The sequence below is a fragment of the Ochlerotatus camptorhynchus genome, unplaced genomic scaffold, assembly GCF_037179485.1.
Source record: "Ochlerotatus camptorhynchus isolate MF236.1 unplaced genomic scaffold, CSIRO-AGI_Acam_v1.1 ptg000330l, whole genome shotgun sequence".
In the NCBI taxonomy this organism is placed as follows: Eukaryota; Metazoa; Arthropoda; class Insecta; order Diptera; family Culicidae; genus Ochlerotatus; species Ochlerotatus camptorhynchus.
In genome coordinates this window covers 11492030-11509394 of record NW_027040818.1, presented here as the reverse complement: position 1 = coordinate 11509394, position 17365 = coordinate 11492030, and the positions used below count along the sequence as shown (strand labels likewise).

Sequence of the window (17365 nt, the reverse complement as noted above, 5' to 3'; positions counted from 1 at the left end):
GGCTCTTACCAAAAAAATTACACATCTCTGCAAAAAAGATTGAGAGATTGAGGGTTGACGTATTGAGCAAAAATGTTTATTCTAATATTATCTAAAACTTTGCACAAGACACCATTTTGCTATCTCGACAAACAAAAAAAGAAAGTTTTCATCTACCTGCTAGGTGGATTAATCATAAAATGGCTTAACTCAAAAGAAGGGGCTTTTTGAGTGCACAAACTTCTCCCAAGACACTATATGGCTTAAATGAACCGTTTTCGCATAAACTAAAAAACGCACGTTTTGGCACTTCTAGACCACTGTGCAATCCCGGGAATTCTCCCGGAACTCCAACCCGATGGCAAAACCGAACGTCTTAGCTTGGGATCCTTCTTCTTGGCATAATCCATTCTGACGTCGAAAACCTCCGAGGGCTTCTTGCCCGGAATCATCACCTTCAGCAGTTCCCCTTCCAGATTGAGCAGAAAGGTGTAGTGCTTCTGAATTGTTTCCGTCGGATTGACCACCAACGTTCGATCGACATTGAAGCAGTAGGACTTGTAACGCGCACCCAGAGCACAGATGATCGATCCGAAGTGCAGATAGTTCTTGTCGCTGAATGCACTGAACTTCAAGCTGTAATTGCTGGATAGTACATGTCCAACTAGTTGGTATCCACACCAGAGACGTACCTTTTGTCCGTCAGAGCCTGCTAGACACCCTCCACGTCTAGCGTCACCAGGCAGGCCTTCTTGATAGTGACAACATCGGAGTCCTCATTGAAGCACATGATATACCCGTTGGGACGCTGATGTCCACCGTGTCGAAGCTCTTGTCCTTGACGCGGGCTCGCCACGATTCACAGAATTCACCCGGGAAGTTGTCCTTGGAGAAGACGCCGTTTTGCCATCCTTGGATCCCTTGAGTCCCCTCCCTCCAGTAGCTTTTCAAAATTGCCCTTGTCTTTGTCGTTCTTATCCCGAACCAACAGCTCCACCGACGGAATGCCCTCCTCACCGTCCTTCTCGATCTGCTCTGCTTGCATCGGTCGGATCTGATCTTCTTCTAGCTCGTCAGGAAAAAGATGGACTTCGCACAGCGCCGTACCGGGCAGTTTTTTCCCAGCAGCCAGGTCTGCAGCGAGGTGGATTTGCTGTAAATGGTTTCCTCGTCTACACCGACCGCCGTCAGAATGCAATCCACCTTATGCAGTGAGTCATGATGGGAAACCTCAGGTTCCTTCCAGTTGGCGTAGAAGCGTCTTCTCCGTCGGTAGAAGGAATCCTTATCGAGCATGGTATCCGGTTGCTCTCCAGCTTTTTTCTTTGTTGTGTCCTGTTGGATGGCTGAGATCGCTAACGGTCCATCTCGCCAGCATTTCTCCTTGGTTGTCGCTAAACCGATGTTATCCTTGCGATTGCAAACCAACACATTCAAGCTGTCAGAAATAACGGGTTGCCAAATAGGGTTTTTGATCTAATTTCCGTCCTACGTCTCTTTTTTGAACGGGGTTGAACAAAAATTGATTTTCAGAGTTGGTTGGAAATGCTAACATGAAGCTTTAGTGTGATGATTTATTAGCTAGAGAATGATCTTTAGAAGAGGGTAGGTGGATAGTTCCGTTAGAGTACGGCAGTATGAAAATTGAATAGAAGTTGAAAATGAGCGAAGGGCCATTAATGCGACAGTTTTGAAAGATAGACGCACATTTTTGCCTAACCCGTACGATGTACGCGGGGATTTGAAGTATGTCTCCAAGTCCACAGGCAAAAATGTGCGTCCCTCTTTTTGCTCATAAACTGACTGCGGCTGTGAAATAGTTCTAGCGACGTTTTCATCACTACCTAAAGCCCCACGTTGCGAGAGCATTTCCAGTCGATGGTGTGTTATAATGCAGTTCTTCTTTACCCAACTATTGTGTTGCTCCTCTCGTCATGACCAACGTGATCATCTCAGAGAGAAAGCAGTAGGGTGGTTGTTGCGTGCTGTATCATCATCATTTCTCTCTGAGATGATCACGTTGGTTCATTTACCTTTTTACCAATTAACTAACGCAACCTAATATTAATTTGTGCATGGTGAAATCATTGATATTATTGATCTTTTTTGATGGGTGGATTGAACGGAAATGGGCGATTAAGACGAAGTAGCGCTCTACCCTATACTATAAAATTCGTATTTTACAAAAAAATCGCAGCTTGCTCTATGACTGGCATAGAGATTAGTGACGTTTAACGCACGCACACAAACGCCGTGTAAAGTTGTTCATTATTTTCCTCGGGCTAACCTCAAAATGCATGTAATTCGATCTGAGTTTGACAGCCATTTGTTATGTATTTCCCTCGGATTTTAACTACTACAGTTGGACACAGCGCACCAATACAACCAGGCGTGAAAATCTCTATTGCCGGCACATTCGGCACACTGAGAAAAATGTTCACCCAAGATTGGTGCGTGGAGTGACCTACCGCTTGGGATTAGGGGACTTGAGGTTTTTCCTCAAATCCACAGGCAAAAAAGTGCACGTTTGACTTGCTCATATATTGTGCGGCTTAGGAATATTTCTAGCGACGTTTATCACTACTTTAAGCCCCCACGTTACCGCAAGCATGCCAGTCGATGGTGTGTTATAATGCAATACTTCTTTACCCAAGGGGTGTCCAACTCTGCACATCCCAATCTGTGCCGAGTACTTTATCTGCGTCGAAAGCTAGGTCAAGCGTTGTGCCGAACGTGCCGAACGTGCCGAAGTGTGGCATTCAAGCTATCAGTCTCAGTAACCCATGAGTTTGGCAACCCTGCCAAACTGCCAAAGATCGTAGAGCACCCTCCACAGTCAATCAAATCCGAGTTCAGTCCATAGAATGAGCTGTACGGCTAACTGATTGGTAAACCATCAATCGTACCGGGGTGTTCTCCGAGAGAAACAGCTGCGATTGCAGATACATCAGAAGAATGGTTGTTGACACCGTACATTATCGCTGCAATGCTCCTTACCCATACAATTGAATCTCGGTTCGGATCCTATGGCTATCTAGTTAATACTTAATTCTAGTTAGTTCTGGTCTATTCTGTGGGGCTAGGTGCCTCTGACTAGTTCGTTTGGATTTCCCTGAAACCATGGACATCTCTCAAAAGCCGTGTGGAATTTCTGTATAGGTTCATCCCCCCCGAAGGCGTAAGGAAAAAGAGCGTCTTGTCAATTATACAATCTCTTATTATGATTAGGGACAAAATCCCTTTCCATTAACTTTGAAGTAAACGAAAAAGTAAACCTTAGCACCGATTAGCAAAATGTCAACACAAAACAGTGATGCCATTTCATATTATATTTTGTGTCATACTTTCCGAGTAGCACACTTTCATCACAATAAGTTACAGCAACTTGTTTATGACTGAAATAAGTCGTATATAAGTTTCTACAATTGATTTGTGACAAGCGTGCCATGACCCGCCGATCAGTGTGCCACGATGTGTTTTGGCACAATGTACAGAGTTGATTACCCCTTGTCTTTACCCAACTATTGCCTTTTTCCTCTCGTCGTGACCAACGTAGTCATGCCAGAGAGAATGCAGTAGGCTGCTAAAATTTGCTGTTGCCAAGGGATGTTCAACGCTGCCGAGTTCTTTATCTGTACCAAAAGCTGGGTCTTGCATTGGCCGAACGAGCCGAAGTATGGCAATCAAGGTATCAGTCACAGTATCCCATGAGTTTGGCATCCCTGTAGTAGACTTTTGAGATTTATTTGTTCACAGTTTCAAGTTCTCGCAGATGAAAAACGGAAAAATTTGAGAACATAAATTTCAAAATACGTTTAAATATTAATCGAACTCGTTGCCATTCATCCGCTTCAAGGAAGTGACACTCGAAGCTCAGTCCCTCTAATACCATAGAGGTAACTCTAAAACTAGAAGGTCCCGAAGAAACGTGCTCAACTTTTTGGCTCAGCTCTGGTACTCTCTTCGGTTCCAAGCTAATCGATTTACCTCTCGAAACATAGGAAAATCCACTAACCCCTCATTTTAGCTGTCAAACTTTCATAGCGAATCAAAATAAACATTGTGTAGTACTAGAATTTCGACTAGAATGGGGTATGTTAAACGTTTGCTTGGGACCAATAGGCTAGTCAAGTAGTGAGCCAATTTAAAATCGTTAGTTTCGTATTGATTGTTGCTAATACCCCGTACAGACTATGGCTTATATCATGTCAAGACCAACAATTGAAATGGCCTTAACTCCATTTTGTAAACAAACCTTGTAAGGCCATTTTTTCGCGAACCGAAGTCCGCAAAGGCAAACCCACATAATGAACAGGTAGGGGAAATTCTCCTCTACCCGATTGTGGTTAAGGTTTGCGAATGAAGGTTTCGGTTCGCGAGAAAATGGCCTTACAAGGTTTGTTTACAAAATGGAGTTAAGGCCATTTCAACTGTTGGTCTTGATGTAATATAGGCTGCCTTGCAATGAGCACTCATACATCTAGTTTTCACTGGAAATCCTATGTATGAGTGCTCATTGCAAGACAGCCTATATTACATGATATAAGCTATAGTCTGTCCGGGGTATAAGAGAAGGAGAAGTGTGACTGATGACAGAAGCTGGAGCATGAGAAGAAAGTTATGAACTGTGCGTCGTTCTGGCAGACGTTTGCTGAAACCAAGTACCTAACCGGCACGTGAAAGATTCACTGTATTACCATCATGCTACTCGGACAATGCTACAATCTAGACCTGCAGTAGCTTCCCAGTCGTGGTTGGGTACTGCATTTGTCTAAACTGACTTCACCTTTTTTATGGTGGAGTAAAACTACACAGTCATCGTTCGGCACCGGGCTGTTGTTATCATACATTAGCGCTGCAATCGGAACTGCGTTCTCCTTACTCATACAATTAGCTCTCGGTTTGGATGCAATGACCATCTGGGGGTAACACGTATTCTGGCCTATTTTACGTGGCGTTGTGACTCTGACTAATTCGTTTGGACTACCCCAACATCAAAAATTCTTTCGAAACTGCCCATCTCAAAAGCCATGTGAACTTTCAGTAGATATTCAACCCGTAAAGTGCATAAGGACACAGACCCTCCAATTATACAATCTCTTATTACTATTGAAAACCATTTCGCTGGAAAATCGACAAAAAAAAATTAAAATAGCACTGACAACAAAATGTTCCATTCCCCCTTACTTTGAAGTAAACAAAGTAGTAAACCTTAGCAACGATTGGCAATATGTCAACACAAAACAGTGATGCCGTTTTATATTATGTTTGGTGCCATACTTATCGTCGTGTGCCATGACGCGCCGATCAGTGTGTCACGATGTGTTTCGGCATGGTGTGCAGAGTTGATTACAGGCTCCTTGAAACTGAACTAGCTGGAGTTGCAGCTTCGTTGTACAGGGCAAGGTCTAGAAATCGATCATTTATTCGGTACACCATAGAGTTGCGTGAGGCCGGAAGTGAGAAGCCATCGATAAGCGTTCAGCCAGCAGGCGATAAGACATATTGGGGCTTGCGCGGCAAGGGTCCATCGTGTGAAATCCTCCACTGGAGTCGAGATTGATTATAACCTCCGAGTTGTAGAGCATAATCGTTGAATCCTAAGATATTAACGATGGCACCGAAGGAGTTCACTTGGTTCTGTATGCTGGCAATATTGTAACAACGGTCAGATAGCACATCTGTGCTAAACCATTCCAACGAGTAGAAACAGCAATTAAGACACAATCCACGGGGCTTTGCGCTATTGAAAAGGATAACTTTTCTTGTCCTTCAACCTGATCATCGCAAGGCAGAAGAGTGACGTGTATATTTAACACTGCATACTTGGGCATAACGGGGCTCAATCTAAAACAAAACGAAAATATCCCGAAAATATGATGAAAAACCTTTTCCACTCGTTCTCCCCCTACTCTTGATCCCACGAGATTATCCTTCGATTCCATTTACCCGCAGCTGTCAGCAACCTTCCAGTGCTGGCTAATCTTGCATGAAAGTGTATCATTTTTTGTTGCTATTTGCCCTCCCTCGTATGACCCTCCCCATTCTTCTCGAGAGCTAACAGATTCAGCTGTGTTCTGTTTTCCAAAACGCCTGAAGCCTGAAGTGCATACATGAAGGTTTTACAACCTCGCACACCTCGCACCCTTTTAGCAATTGGGTTGGAGCGTTCGTAGGTGTACAGTGAAATTTCGATTTTATCACGGTCGGATTTTTTTTGTTTCTTGATTTAGGAGATTTCCAGCCGCAGGCTGGTTCATCTCTGGGAGCCCTAGAAGGAGACTTCCCTAATTACATAGTTGAGGGTATGGAGAACCCAGAAGGGAGTCTCCTTAGTACAGAGTATTTTTTTTAACAGAGTTCATGATAGTTCCTGTTTTGGTTCTTAGCGTGGTTGGCGGATCATGGTGTGAATGGCGGTGGTCGTTGTCAAAGGCAGTCAGCTAATCGTCATGTGATATCCAGGCTTATTCCAGTGGTGTCCATGTTCGAGGCGTAATCATTTTGTATATATTGATTATATTTTATACAACAGTCCAGCATCTTTTAGGAAAACTATTATGGCTGCTTCCGTGGACGGGTCGTTAGAGAGGGCGTTACGTATGCTGTTCGGTATTCCATAGAGGAGCCGGATGTTATGGAAGCAGGGACAGTTAACAATCAGGTGTTCGATTGTCATAATCGTGTTGCAGCAGTCGCAAAACTTCCGAAAAGAGGTACCGCTACCCATGTTGTGTCCGGATCGAAGCCGGGATAGGACCTGTTGTTCCCATCGGCTCGTAATGTCATTCCATTTGGAGGTGTAGCCCGTTATTTTTCTCAGGAACGGTCCCCTTTTTGCGAACCACTCCCGGGCCCAGGCGTCTCGGAGGAATGCTTTCACCAATTTTTTTACGTCCGGACTGGGTACAACTGTGGTGGCCATCCGGCCGGAGTGACCTGTGGCAGCGAGATAATCTGCTTCACAGTTGCCTCGGATACCGCAATGGCCGGGTACCCAAACAAATGAGGTGTTTAACGGCGTGGCCTTTTGGATCCCTTGTATCCAGGGGTGTCTGGATGTTGCTGAATTCAAGGCGTATAAAACGCTAGCGGAGTCTGTTAGGATACATATGGGTTTATTGGCGGGTGTCGTGGTGGCGAAGTGGATGGCCGCAGCCTCCGCCGAGAAGACGGAGCACTGATCGGGTAGTCGAAAGAAATAACTATTGGATACATCCGCTACTCCGAATCCGACCTTCCCCACGGCCTTAGAGCCGTCCGTGTAACAGTGTTGAAAATTTGCGTATTTAGTTCTCAGCAGCTCCGCTACGTGGGCCTGCATGGCACGGGAGTTGTTACCTGCCTTGAAGCGCTTGGCAATTGAAAGGTCAACGCGTATGGTTGGTTCTGTCCATCCTCTGGCTCCGTTCCAGTGTACCCTGGACACGGGTTGGAGCTCCTGATGGACCAAATGCATGTTTGTAGTGAGTTTGAGCCTTTTGACATGCCGCTGACACCGAACAGGATTCGCTTGTCCCTAAGATCTTGTGATGTCCGTTCCAAAGCTTCTAATGATTTTTTATGAGCCATGGTGCATTCGTCCCAAAAGATTATCTTGCATTGTTGCAAGACTTTCGCCATTGCACATATTTTGGAGATGTTGCATGTTGGAGTTTCGTTGATTTGCATATTCAATGGCAACTTAAGCGCAGAGTGCGCTGTTCGACCACCATCTAATAAAGTAGCAGCAATGCCAGACGATGCAAGTACCAATGCAATTTGATTCTGCGACCGAATAGCAACGAAATCAAAAAGGTCTTTCCAGTACCTCCAGGCGCGTCCAAAAAGTATATTCCACCACTTTCGTCATTGACAGCCTTCATGATAGCATCGTAGGCATCTTTTTGTTGGTCATTCATTTTGGGAATATTCGATCGAACAGTTTCGCTCCATTTCTCTCGATCGTATTGTTGTTCTCGTTGCATTTCTTGATTGCATTGAACGATTGGGTGGAATCATGCCTAGCTGTGTGAGTCCTTTATTTACCATCATCAAACACATGTCTTCGATCAGAATCAGCGCCTCATTATGCATTTCCCCTCTGATTTCTAACAGTGGATTTGAAGTGGCAAGTCGCATTCGATGTAAAATATCATTCGTCATATCGTCCTTTATTTTGCCCACAAATCAATAGGCTTTGAGGAAAAGCACGTCGATATTATAATGGGACGTGATGAAAGTACAGCATCGGCAAGTGTATGATCCCAATGAGAGTCGTTTTCCATTAATTGTAATCGTTGACATGCTACACGATAAGTTGCATACAACTGTCCATCGACAGTTCGCAAAGCCTGAAATGATTTTGGTCCACGCACGTTCACTAACAGCTTGGATGCACGGTATAAATGCGTCCCAAAACATCGGTTGAAAATATATTGGGGTGACCCTCGACAGGAGTACCTTATACAAATACAAAGCCTTATACAAATTTCAGTTGCGGTGCTTTAGTTCATTTTGAGTGTTTTCGGCTCAATTTTAGTGGTTCTCATTAACCGTGTGCCATTGTTGACCTGACGTTTCTTGATGACCCATTCAACTCTGGGTTTTCTTTATTTTCTCAATGTTTCTTTGGGGTTGGTGACAAACTACGTAAACACTCTTGGAGAAGAAGGGATGGTGATTGTGATTGTCTACAGTCCATAAATGCAAATGTTAAATTTATTCTAAAAATATTTTCTGCGTAGAACAAGGGGGCTTAGAAATTTACGGCAACGTAACGCAAACGAGTTAGTTCGCGCTCCGCTATTTTGGAAGTTTTCTCGCTATTCGCTTGATTTTAATTATCAGTTTTTCTCGCTTAGTGTTTCCTGACATAGTTCCCAGTTAAACAATTAACTAAAAGTGAGTTTTTTTTTTCTGAAAAGAAAGTGCGTTTTCGGCATCATCGGAAGGAAAATTGTTTTTGCGATTGCCAATTCGCCAACCATTTTGCGCACCTTCGGTGCGTGGTAACGCATACCTGCCCACGGATCATCGTCATCGAGTGTCAGCATCTGCCTCCGCATTTACACCGCTCATCTATCATCGTGTGTTCAGCTGAGTGCCGACCCTCACATAAGCACTCACCAACGAAGACCGCCCGCAAAGGACAGCTCAGATAAACCTCCGATCGCGAGCCTATCCAGATGACTCGACTGGCCCATGGGTTGTCTACTTTCAGCCCAGAAACAAACCTTTGAATGTAATGCAAATTACTAATGATCTGACGAAGCGATACTCGGCCGTGACTGAAATCACGAAGGTTAGGCACAATAAACTTCGTGTCTCCGTCTCTAACCTGAAGCAGGCTAACGAGATTGCTGCCTCCCAGCTCTTCACGCTCGAGTATAGAGTTTCCATCCCAGCTCGTGATGTGGAGATCGAAGGTGTGGTCACCGAAGCGAGTCTGACCCCCGAGATCTTGGAGAAGCAGACGGTTGGCCGTTTCAAGAAGATACTGGATGTCCAAAAACTGGGCTCAGTATCTGTCAGCGAGGTTTTAGAGTTTTACCCCCACAGACTCTTTTCGTGTGACCTTTTCTGGTTCAGCCCTTCCTCACTACATCGAGCTGGGAAAACTTCGACTACCTGTGCGTTTGTTCGTTCCCCGGGTCATGATTTGCCATAACTGTAAGCAGTTGGGACATACGGCCTCCCACTGTGGCAGCAAGGCACGCTGTTCCAAATGCGGGGTTTGAAGCATGAGCCTGGAGCCTGTACTTAAATGCGTGTACTGCAAAGGATCTCCGCCTCATGGTCTCTCGTCGTGCCCGATGTACAAACAACGCGGGGAGAAACTAGAACGCTCTCTTAAGGAACGTTCCAGGCGGTCTTTTGCAGAAATGCTTAAAACAGCCAAGCCATCGACCAACGACGCAAATCGCTTCGCTCTTTTGTCATATGACGAGTCTGACTCTGATTTGGCTGAGGAGGGAATTCCTTTCAGTTTTCCTGAAGTTTCTTCACGGAAACGAAGACGCATCCGTTCACGGATAGTCGCTGATCTCCTGACCTCAAACCAGCTTGCACAAATCAAGGAGTGGTGGAAAAAAGGAAGTTTCTACTCCTCCTGGATTCAGAAGAACTGACTATACCCAGGATTTTCCACCTCTCCCGGGGACATCCAAAACCCCTGATGTCCCATTTTTAAGACCCAAAGCCCCTTCTTCATCTGGGTTGTTCTCATTTGATAAAATTGTGGACGATATCCTCAAGTACCTGAATATTTCTGATCCTCTCAAAAGCATTGTTCTGGCAATGCTTCCTACTGTGAAGACCCTTTTGAAGCAATTGTCATTGAAATGGCCCCTCCTTGCAGCAATCATTTCCTTCGATGGATAATTTTCCAAACGAGGTCAGGGATTTGATCACTGTTTTACAGTGGAATTGTCGAAGTCTTATTCTTAAATTAGACTCATTTAAGTTTTAAGTTCACAATAATGATTATGATGCATTTGCTGTTTGTGAAACTTGGCTCTCTTCAGATATCGATCTTCCTTTTTACGATTTTAACATTATTCGACTTGATCGTGAGGATTCGCGTGGAGGAGGGGTACTTTTAGGGATCAAAAAGTGCCATTTCTTCCACAGAGCGAATTTTCCACAATTTCCAGGTATTGAAGTTGTCGCATGTCAGGCTACCATTGAAGGTAAGAGCCTTTGTATTGCTTCTGTTTATATTCCTCCTAGAGCCGTTGTTAATCAAAAACAACTTGCAGATATATGTTCGGTACTTCCTGCTCCACGGTTGATCATGGGAGATTTCAATTCCCACGGTACAGGCTGGGGGGAACTGTATAATAACAACCGTTCTACTTTGATATATTACCTCTGTGACATCTTCAATATGACAATTCTTAATAATGGAGAAGTAACACGTTTGGCTGGTCCATCCTCAAATGGAAGTAAATTAGACCTAACACTTTGCTCTAACTCATTATCGTTGGATTGCACGTGGAATGTGATCCAGGATCCCCACGGTAGTGATCACTTGCCGATCAAAATTTCGATTGCCAGTGGGTTCAATCCGTCGGAATCCGTTAACGTCGCGTACGACCTCACCCGTAATATCGATTGGACAACGTTCAAGACCGCGATAGAGGAAGCCGTGTCGTCGGTAGAAGGGCTTCCACCGTTGGAGGAATATAACTTCCTCTCCAATCTGATCTTGGACAGCGCGCTTCGAGCTCAAACTCGGCCGGTTCCTGGAACGTCTTTCCGTAGGAAACCTCCTTCCCCTTGGTGGGACCAGCAATGCACAGAGGTTTATCGAAAAAAGTCCGACGCGTTTAAGCTTTTCCGGAGACGTGGAACACCCGTGCATTTCGAAGCGTACTCGGCTCTTGAACGCGAACTCAAGAGCCTCATAAAAGCTAAAAACGCGGATACTGGCGGCAATTCGTGAACGGATTATCGCGCGAAACGTCGATGAATACGCTTTGGAACGCGGCGCGAAGGATGCGTAACCGGTCTTCGAACAACGAGAGCGAGGAGTACTCGGATAGTTGGATTCTCAAGTTCGCGCGAAAAGTATGTCCTGATTCTGTGCCGGCACAGATGATTCCTCGCGAAACGACGAATTCGGTAGACGAGATCAGCCAGCCTTTTTCAATGCTGGAGCTCTCACTCGTGCTCCTTTCGTGTGGCAATTCGGCTCCGGGGGCTGATAGAATCAAGTTCAACTTGTTGAAGAACCTCCAAGACGTCGCTAAGAGGCGCATGTTGAACTTGTTTGGTCAGTTCCTGGAGCTTAATATTGTTCCGGATGATTGGAGGCGGGTGAGAGTTATAGCCATTAAAAAGCCTGGAAAACCCGCGTCAGATCACAACTCGTATCGTCCCATCGCGATGTTATCGTGCATTCGAAAATTGTTGGAGAAAATGATCCTTTTTCGCTTGGACAAATGGGTTGAGACGAACCACCTACTCTCAGATACTCAATTTGGATTCCGTAGGGGCAAGGGAACGAACGACTGTATCGCGTTGCTTTCCACAGAAATTCAGTTGGCTTTTGCTAAAAAAGAGCAAATGGCTTCTGTCTTCTTGGATATTAAGGGGGCTTTTGATTTACTATCGGTTGAAGTCCTTTCAGACAAACTCCACGCTTGTGGCCTTTCTCCATTAATTAATAACTTTTTGTACAATTTACTGTCAGAGAAATATATGAGCTTTTCTCATGGAAACTCTACAGCTTCACGATTTAGTTACATGGGTCTCCCCCAGGGCTCATGTTTAAGCCACCTTTTGTATAATTTCTACGTCAGAGAAATTGACAATTGTCTAAGCGACAACTGCCCGTTGAGACAATTTGCAGATGACGGCGTAGTGTCTATGACAGGGCCCAAAGGGGTCAACCTGCAAGGACCCTTACAGGATACCTTAGACAATTTGTCTACTTGGGCTATTCAGCTAGGTATCGAATTCTCCACGGAGAAAACTGAGTTGGTCGATTTTTCTAGGAAGCATAGCCCAGCACAACCAAAGCTTCAACTTTTGGGTAAACCGATCACTCATTCTATGGCCTTCAAATATCTTGGAGTCTGGTTCGATTCAAAATGCACCTGGAGATCCCACATTGAGTATCTGAAGCGGAAATGCCAACAAAGGATGAATTTTCACCGAACAATTACCGGAAAGAGGTGGGGAGCCCATCCGCAAGATTTTCTAACGTTGTATGTACCAGACAACGATTTTATCGGTTTTAGAGTACGGTAGTTTCTGCTTCCAGTCGGCGGCTAAAACGCACATCATCAAACTGGAACGGATCCAGTATCGCTGTCTTCGTATCGCGTTAGGATGCATGCACTCGACTCATACGATGAGTCTCGAAGTGTTAGCGGGCATGTTGCCACTCTCTGATCGGTTTTCGGAATTGTCCCTCAGGCTCCTCACCCGTTGTGAAGTTATGAACTCAATGGTGATTGCAAACTTTGAGGAGCTTCTTGAGCTAAACCCTCAAAATCGTTTTATGTCATTGTACTACTTGTACATAACAAAGTATGTCAGCCCTTTCCAGCATAATCCCTATCGTGTTTGCTTCTCCGACTTCGGCAATTCTGTTCGCGGAATCCCAGAGCATCATCGTTCCATGATTGTTCCGTCAATTTTCGCTGCAAAGTTTGGCCAAGTTGATTCCGCAAGATCGTTCTTCACAGATGGATCACTAATAGAGGCGTCCGCTGGTTTTGGTATTTTTAACGAATTTCATAGCGCCTCTCGAATGCTTCAAGCTCCTTGTTCCGTATATGTTGCTGAGCTGGCGGCAATACATTATACGCTAGAAACGATCGCCTCACTTGCACCAGATCATTATTTTATTTTTACGGATAGTCTCAGTTCTGTCGAGGCTATTCGATCCATGAGGCCGGTAAAGCACTCCTCGTATTTTCTCATGAAAATACGAGAGCTTCTGAGTGCTTTATCTTTAAGATCTTTTGTCATCACCTTTGCATGGGTCCCATCTCATTGCTCGATTCCGGGCAATGAGATGGCTGACTCACTTGCTAAGGTGGGCGCTATGGAAGGCGATATTTACGATCGACAAATCGCCTACGATGAATTTTTCTTCATTTATCGTCAACAGTCACTCGTCAGCTGGCAGAATAAGTGGAGTGAAGGGAGTTTGGGACGATGGCTATATTCGATCATCCCTAAGGTGTCGAAGAGTTCTTGGTTCAAGGGGTTGGAGGTGGGTCGAGACTTCATTCGTGTGATGTCTCGCCTCATGTCCAATCACTATTCACTAAGCGCTCACTTGTTCCGTGTTGGGCTGGGGGACAGTAATCTCTGTGAATGTGGACAAGGTTACCAGGACGTCGATCACATTATTTGGTCATGTGCTGAGCACCGTGGAGTCAGATCCGAGTTGTACGATTCCCTTCGGGCTCGAGGTAGACAACCTAATGTCCCAGTTTGGGATATTTTGGCTAGACGCGATCTGGAGTTTATGCAAATCATATATGTTTTCTTTAGGAATATTAACCATAGATTGTAAGTTTGATTAACCTTGTATTAATTTGTATTTTGTGTGTCTGTTTTTTTTTTGTATATTTGTTTCTGTAATAATTGTATAATTACAGAGTTGATATAACGTCAATTGGCTTAAGTATATGTTTTAGAAATAGTGAAATTTTTTAATCATAAATCATATTCCAAATCTCCTTTTCTCTCCACCGATCCAAACAATTGTCATCCACTAGCCTCTGAAGACCGCGAGTAATCGGTCAAATCCTTTAATTTTAGATTTAAGACATTTATAATGGATAAAGAAAATGGTAACTTGGCTCTGTATAGTTTATTCGATTGAGCCTGTACAAATAAAGTAATTAAAAAAAAATAAAAGGTGGATTTTGGTCATTGTGGTTCTTACGTCAACTATCCAATCATGGGCAGAATACACTTCCCTGAGGCATACAACAGTTATAATATTTTTGATTTGCCGACATATGCGGTTAAATAAATCAATGGTAAATGTAACTTTTCAAATAGGTATCTTTCTCAATTCAGCAAAACGTTATATTTGCGGAACATTTTTCGAGGTAAAACCGAGAGTGATATAAATGGAGTGTGCAAAAACGAACCGTGATAAAACCAATACTCCACTGTATATGTTTCACGCGTAGGTGTTTCGTACAACAAAAAAAATGAAAACAAGCACAGAAGCAGATCAATACCAGCGCACACATGTCGTCCACACCTTTACAAATATCAGCTGAGAGTGTGTGTAGGTGGGTGCACTGCTCCTCTGCTTCTGTGAGTGGATGGATGTCGTAATCAATTTGTGTAACCCCAAAAACAACTGCAACACGCCGGACATGCGGGGACCAACAAAAGTGTATTCGTCTGTTCGTTGGTTTTTCGTTCGTTGCATTTCGAAGTGAGGGACGTTTATGCTGTGGAAGTGGCGTCACTCACAGATAAGGACGGGTGAGGTGGAATGTTGAAAGTGTCGGAAATAATGAGATGGAATTTCATTATGTAGCTTAGATTGATTGACGGAGGTCATGGTTTGTAGATTTATTACGAAAGAAGGAGAACCGACAGTTGAAATAGGAATCTGTTCTGAGAAAAGTGCAAATATCTGAAAGCTGTTGGACAGATATTGCAGGGAACTCATCCGACGCCCTCATCCATGAATCATCCGATGCTGAAAACATCCATCCTAATTCATTCATAAAAACCTCCACACAAAGAAGCTCCATCCTTTCCCCAGTGGGCGGCGAGCGTAATGATTTGCATTATTCAAAAAAACCTAACAACCTTTCAAAACCACCCACAACCGATCATGTTTTGTTTTCCGCCAGTACTTGCTCCGGGTGGAAAAAAGTTTCCAACAATTTTCATCGCATCGTTTTCGGGACGGACGTGACTCGTGGGCGGGGACAGTGCGGGGGCGGCAAAGTTTTCGCAAGCTCTCTCCACTGCACTCCATCGCTCCTTAGGTGGGCTAATGTAATCAACATAATGTGACAGCGGCTCACGGCCAATAAGGGGAGCGGGGGTGACGGAAATTCTGGAGAAAAAAAAGTTAGATAAAATGATACTTCTGTGCCCAGATAAACGTAGAGATTTTCGGAATTTATTACGCCTTTAATGGCAGTCGCGTAGACGCGGTGTCTGCTGGGTTTTTGCTTAGAATGCTAATGATGGTCTCTCTTTTCATCTCTCGTTTGCAGGTCGTTTTCGACGATGGAAAGTTTGGTGTAATATAAAATTGATAAAATCAGCATTAAATTCTTAAAAGTGTTCCCGAAAATTTGAAGATAAGGTTTAAATAGTTTACCACATTAAGGTAGAGTTGCCATACTAGAATTCAGTGTTACTTATTGGAAGATTTAATTCGATATATAAAATAGTTTATCCCCAAGCTGGTAGCAAGTTAATCATTGCGTAGTTAAATCCGAGTCTCTTATCTCGAAAGTTAGAAGTGTTACACAAATCATTAAATTCCACTGCCTCTTCGACGTTCAAGAAAATCGGAAGATAATTTCAAATTAAATCGCTACAAAAAAAAGAAATCAATACCCAATAAAACCGCTGTGTTCAGCGCGGAAATCACCCGTTTTGGATCTTTTGGAGAATCAGGACGCGTCAAGATGAGAAGTCAACGCCGAACTAAGCAAGGTAAGTTCGATTCCATCGTTTATCATGGTATCATGATCCAATTTCCAACGACTACTGGAGACTTAATCAAATCAATCATACGCCTCTATGATGGGGGTTTCAAGAAGGGGGAGATAGGGGACCAATCGTCTGAGTCGTGTTTGATGAGCCAAGCGAGTGCTGTCTCGGACGGATAATGATGTGTCCCCTTTTTCCGGGAAGCCAATCCGTCCACAGTTGACGGCAATCAATCACACCGGGCTTGGGAGATTTGGGTTTGCTGGGTTTTTGAAAGCGCAGATGCTTCACTGCTCGGTGGTCGGTGCTAATTGAAGGATTTGTTGGAAAAGGCAGTTTACAATGGGCGCATCAGGCCCACGCTTGTTATGGATGAGCGCTTGGTGTTTTTAATTGGATTCTGCCGGACCGCGATTTGACATTCAATCAGAGAGGATTTATTTTTGTTTGGATAAAGTTTAGAGTTTACGATTGAATGTATCACGTTGCTGAAGTTTGATAATTTCGAACATTTCGGCTCTCGTTTCAAATGTCTCCTTTTCTTTAGCTATTTCGTCTCAACTGAAACTTGGCACCAGCCATCAATTTAGTGTTTCTTGAGCACGTGGACAGCTATTAATTCAGAGCGTTTAAAGTGCACCCCGGTGGTTCATCAAAGTTGGTGGTTCATCAATGCACAGTAGTTGGAGATGGCAAAATCATGAACTTAATTGAATTGGGAGGACTTGATCACTTAAATATTGTCCGCAATTCTACATTTTCAATCATTTATCATGGCCTACTATGAAAAAAAATGAACAACCCAATTTTTTCCCCTAAATTGATGAAAGGATACTTTCATTGGCAAAGTTGTAGAACTATTCAACACAGCAAACTTATATTAGTTAGATATTAGTTTACTATGTTTCATAATTTTGGATATATGGTTACTATGGTTACCCCTTTAAATTTAGTTTTTAATAATTAACTTTTAACAAAATACCTTTTGCAGCAAATCATCTTGCAGACAAATATTAACAACGTAAACCATGTTTTAGCTGAAGACAGTATGTGGCTATCTGCATTTGTTGCAAAGATATAGCACTTTTTAGCTTTATTTTACACACAATTTTGATTATATACATATACGTGGTCAATGAGAATAACTCAGAGAGTCACTTCTACTCACTTGTATGATAAATTTCTAAAAACTGCAGGTACTCAGCGCTGAGTTCCTGCATTTTTTTAGAAATTTCTCCATACCTCT

General features: G+C 43.7%; 1 protein-coding gene across 1 annotated transcript in view; it reads left to right on the top strand.

Moving 5' to 3' along the window:
- The window catches only part of LOC135708341 (uncharacterized), a 551505-nt gene that overhangs the window by 20651 nt on the left and 513489 nt on the right, over window positions 1–17365 (top strand). Inside the window, exon 2 of the mRNA XM_065230385.1 lies at window positions 15675–16122. Coding sequence (XP_065086457.1) covers window positions 16095–16122 — 28 coding nt within the window. The 5' untranslated portion in view covers window positions 15675–16094. The remainder of the gene's footprint in view (window positions 1–15674; window positions 16123–17365) is intronic.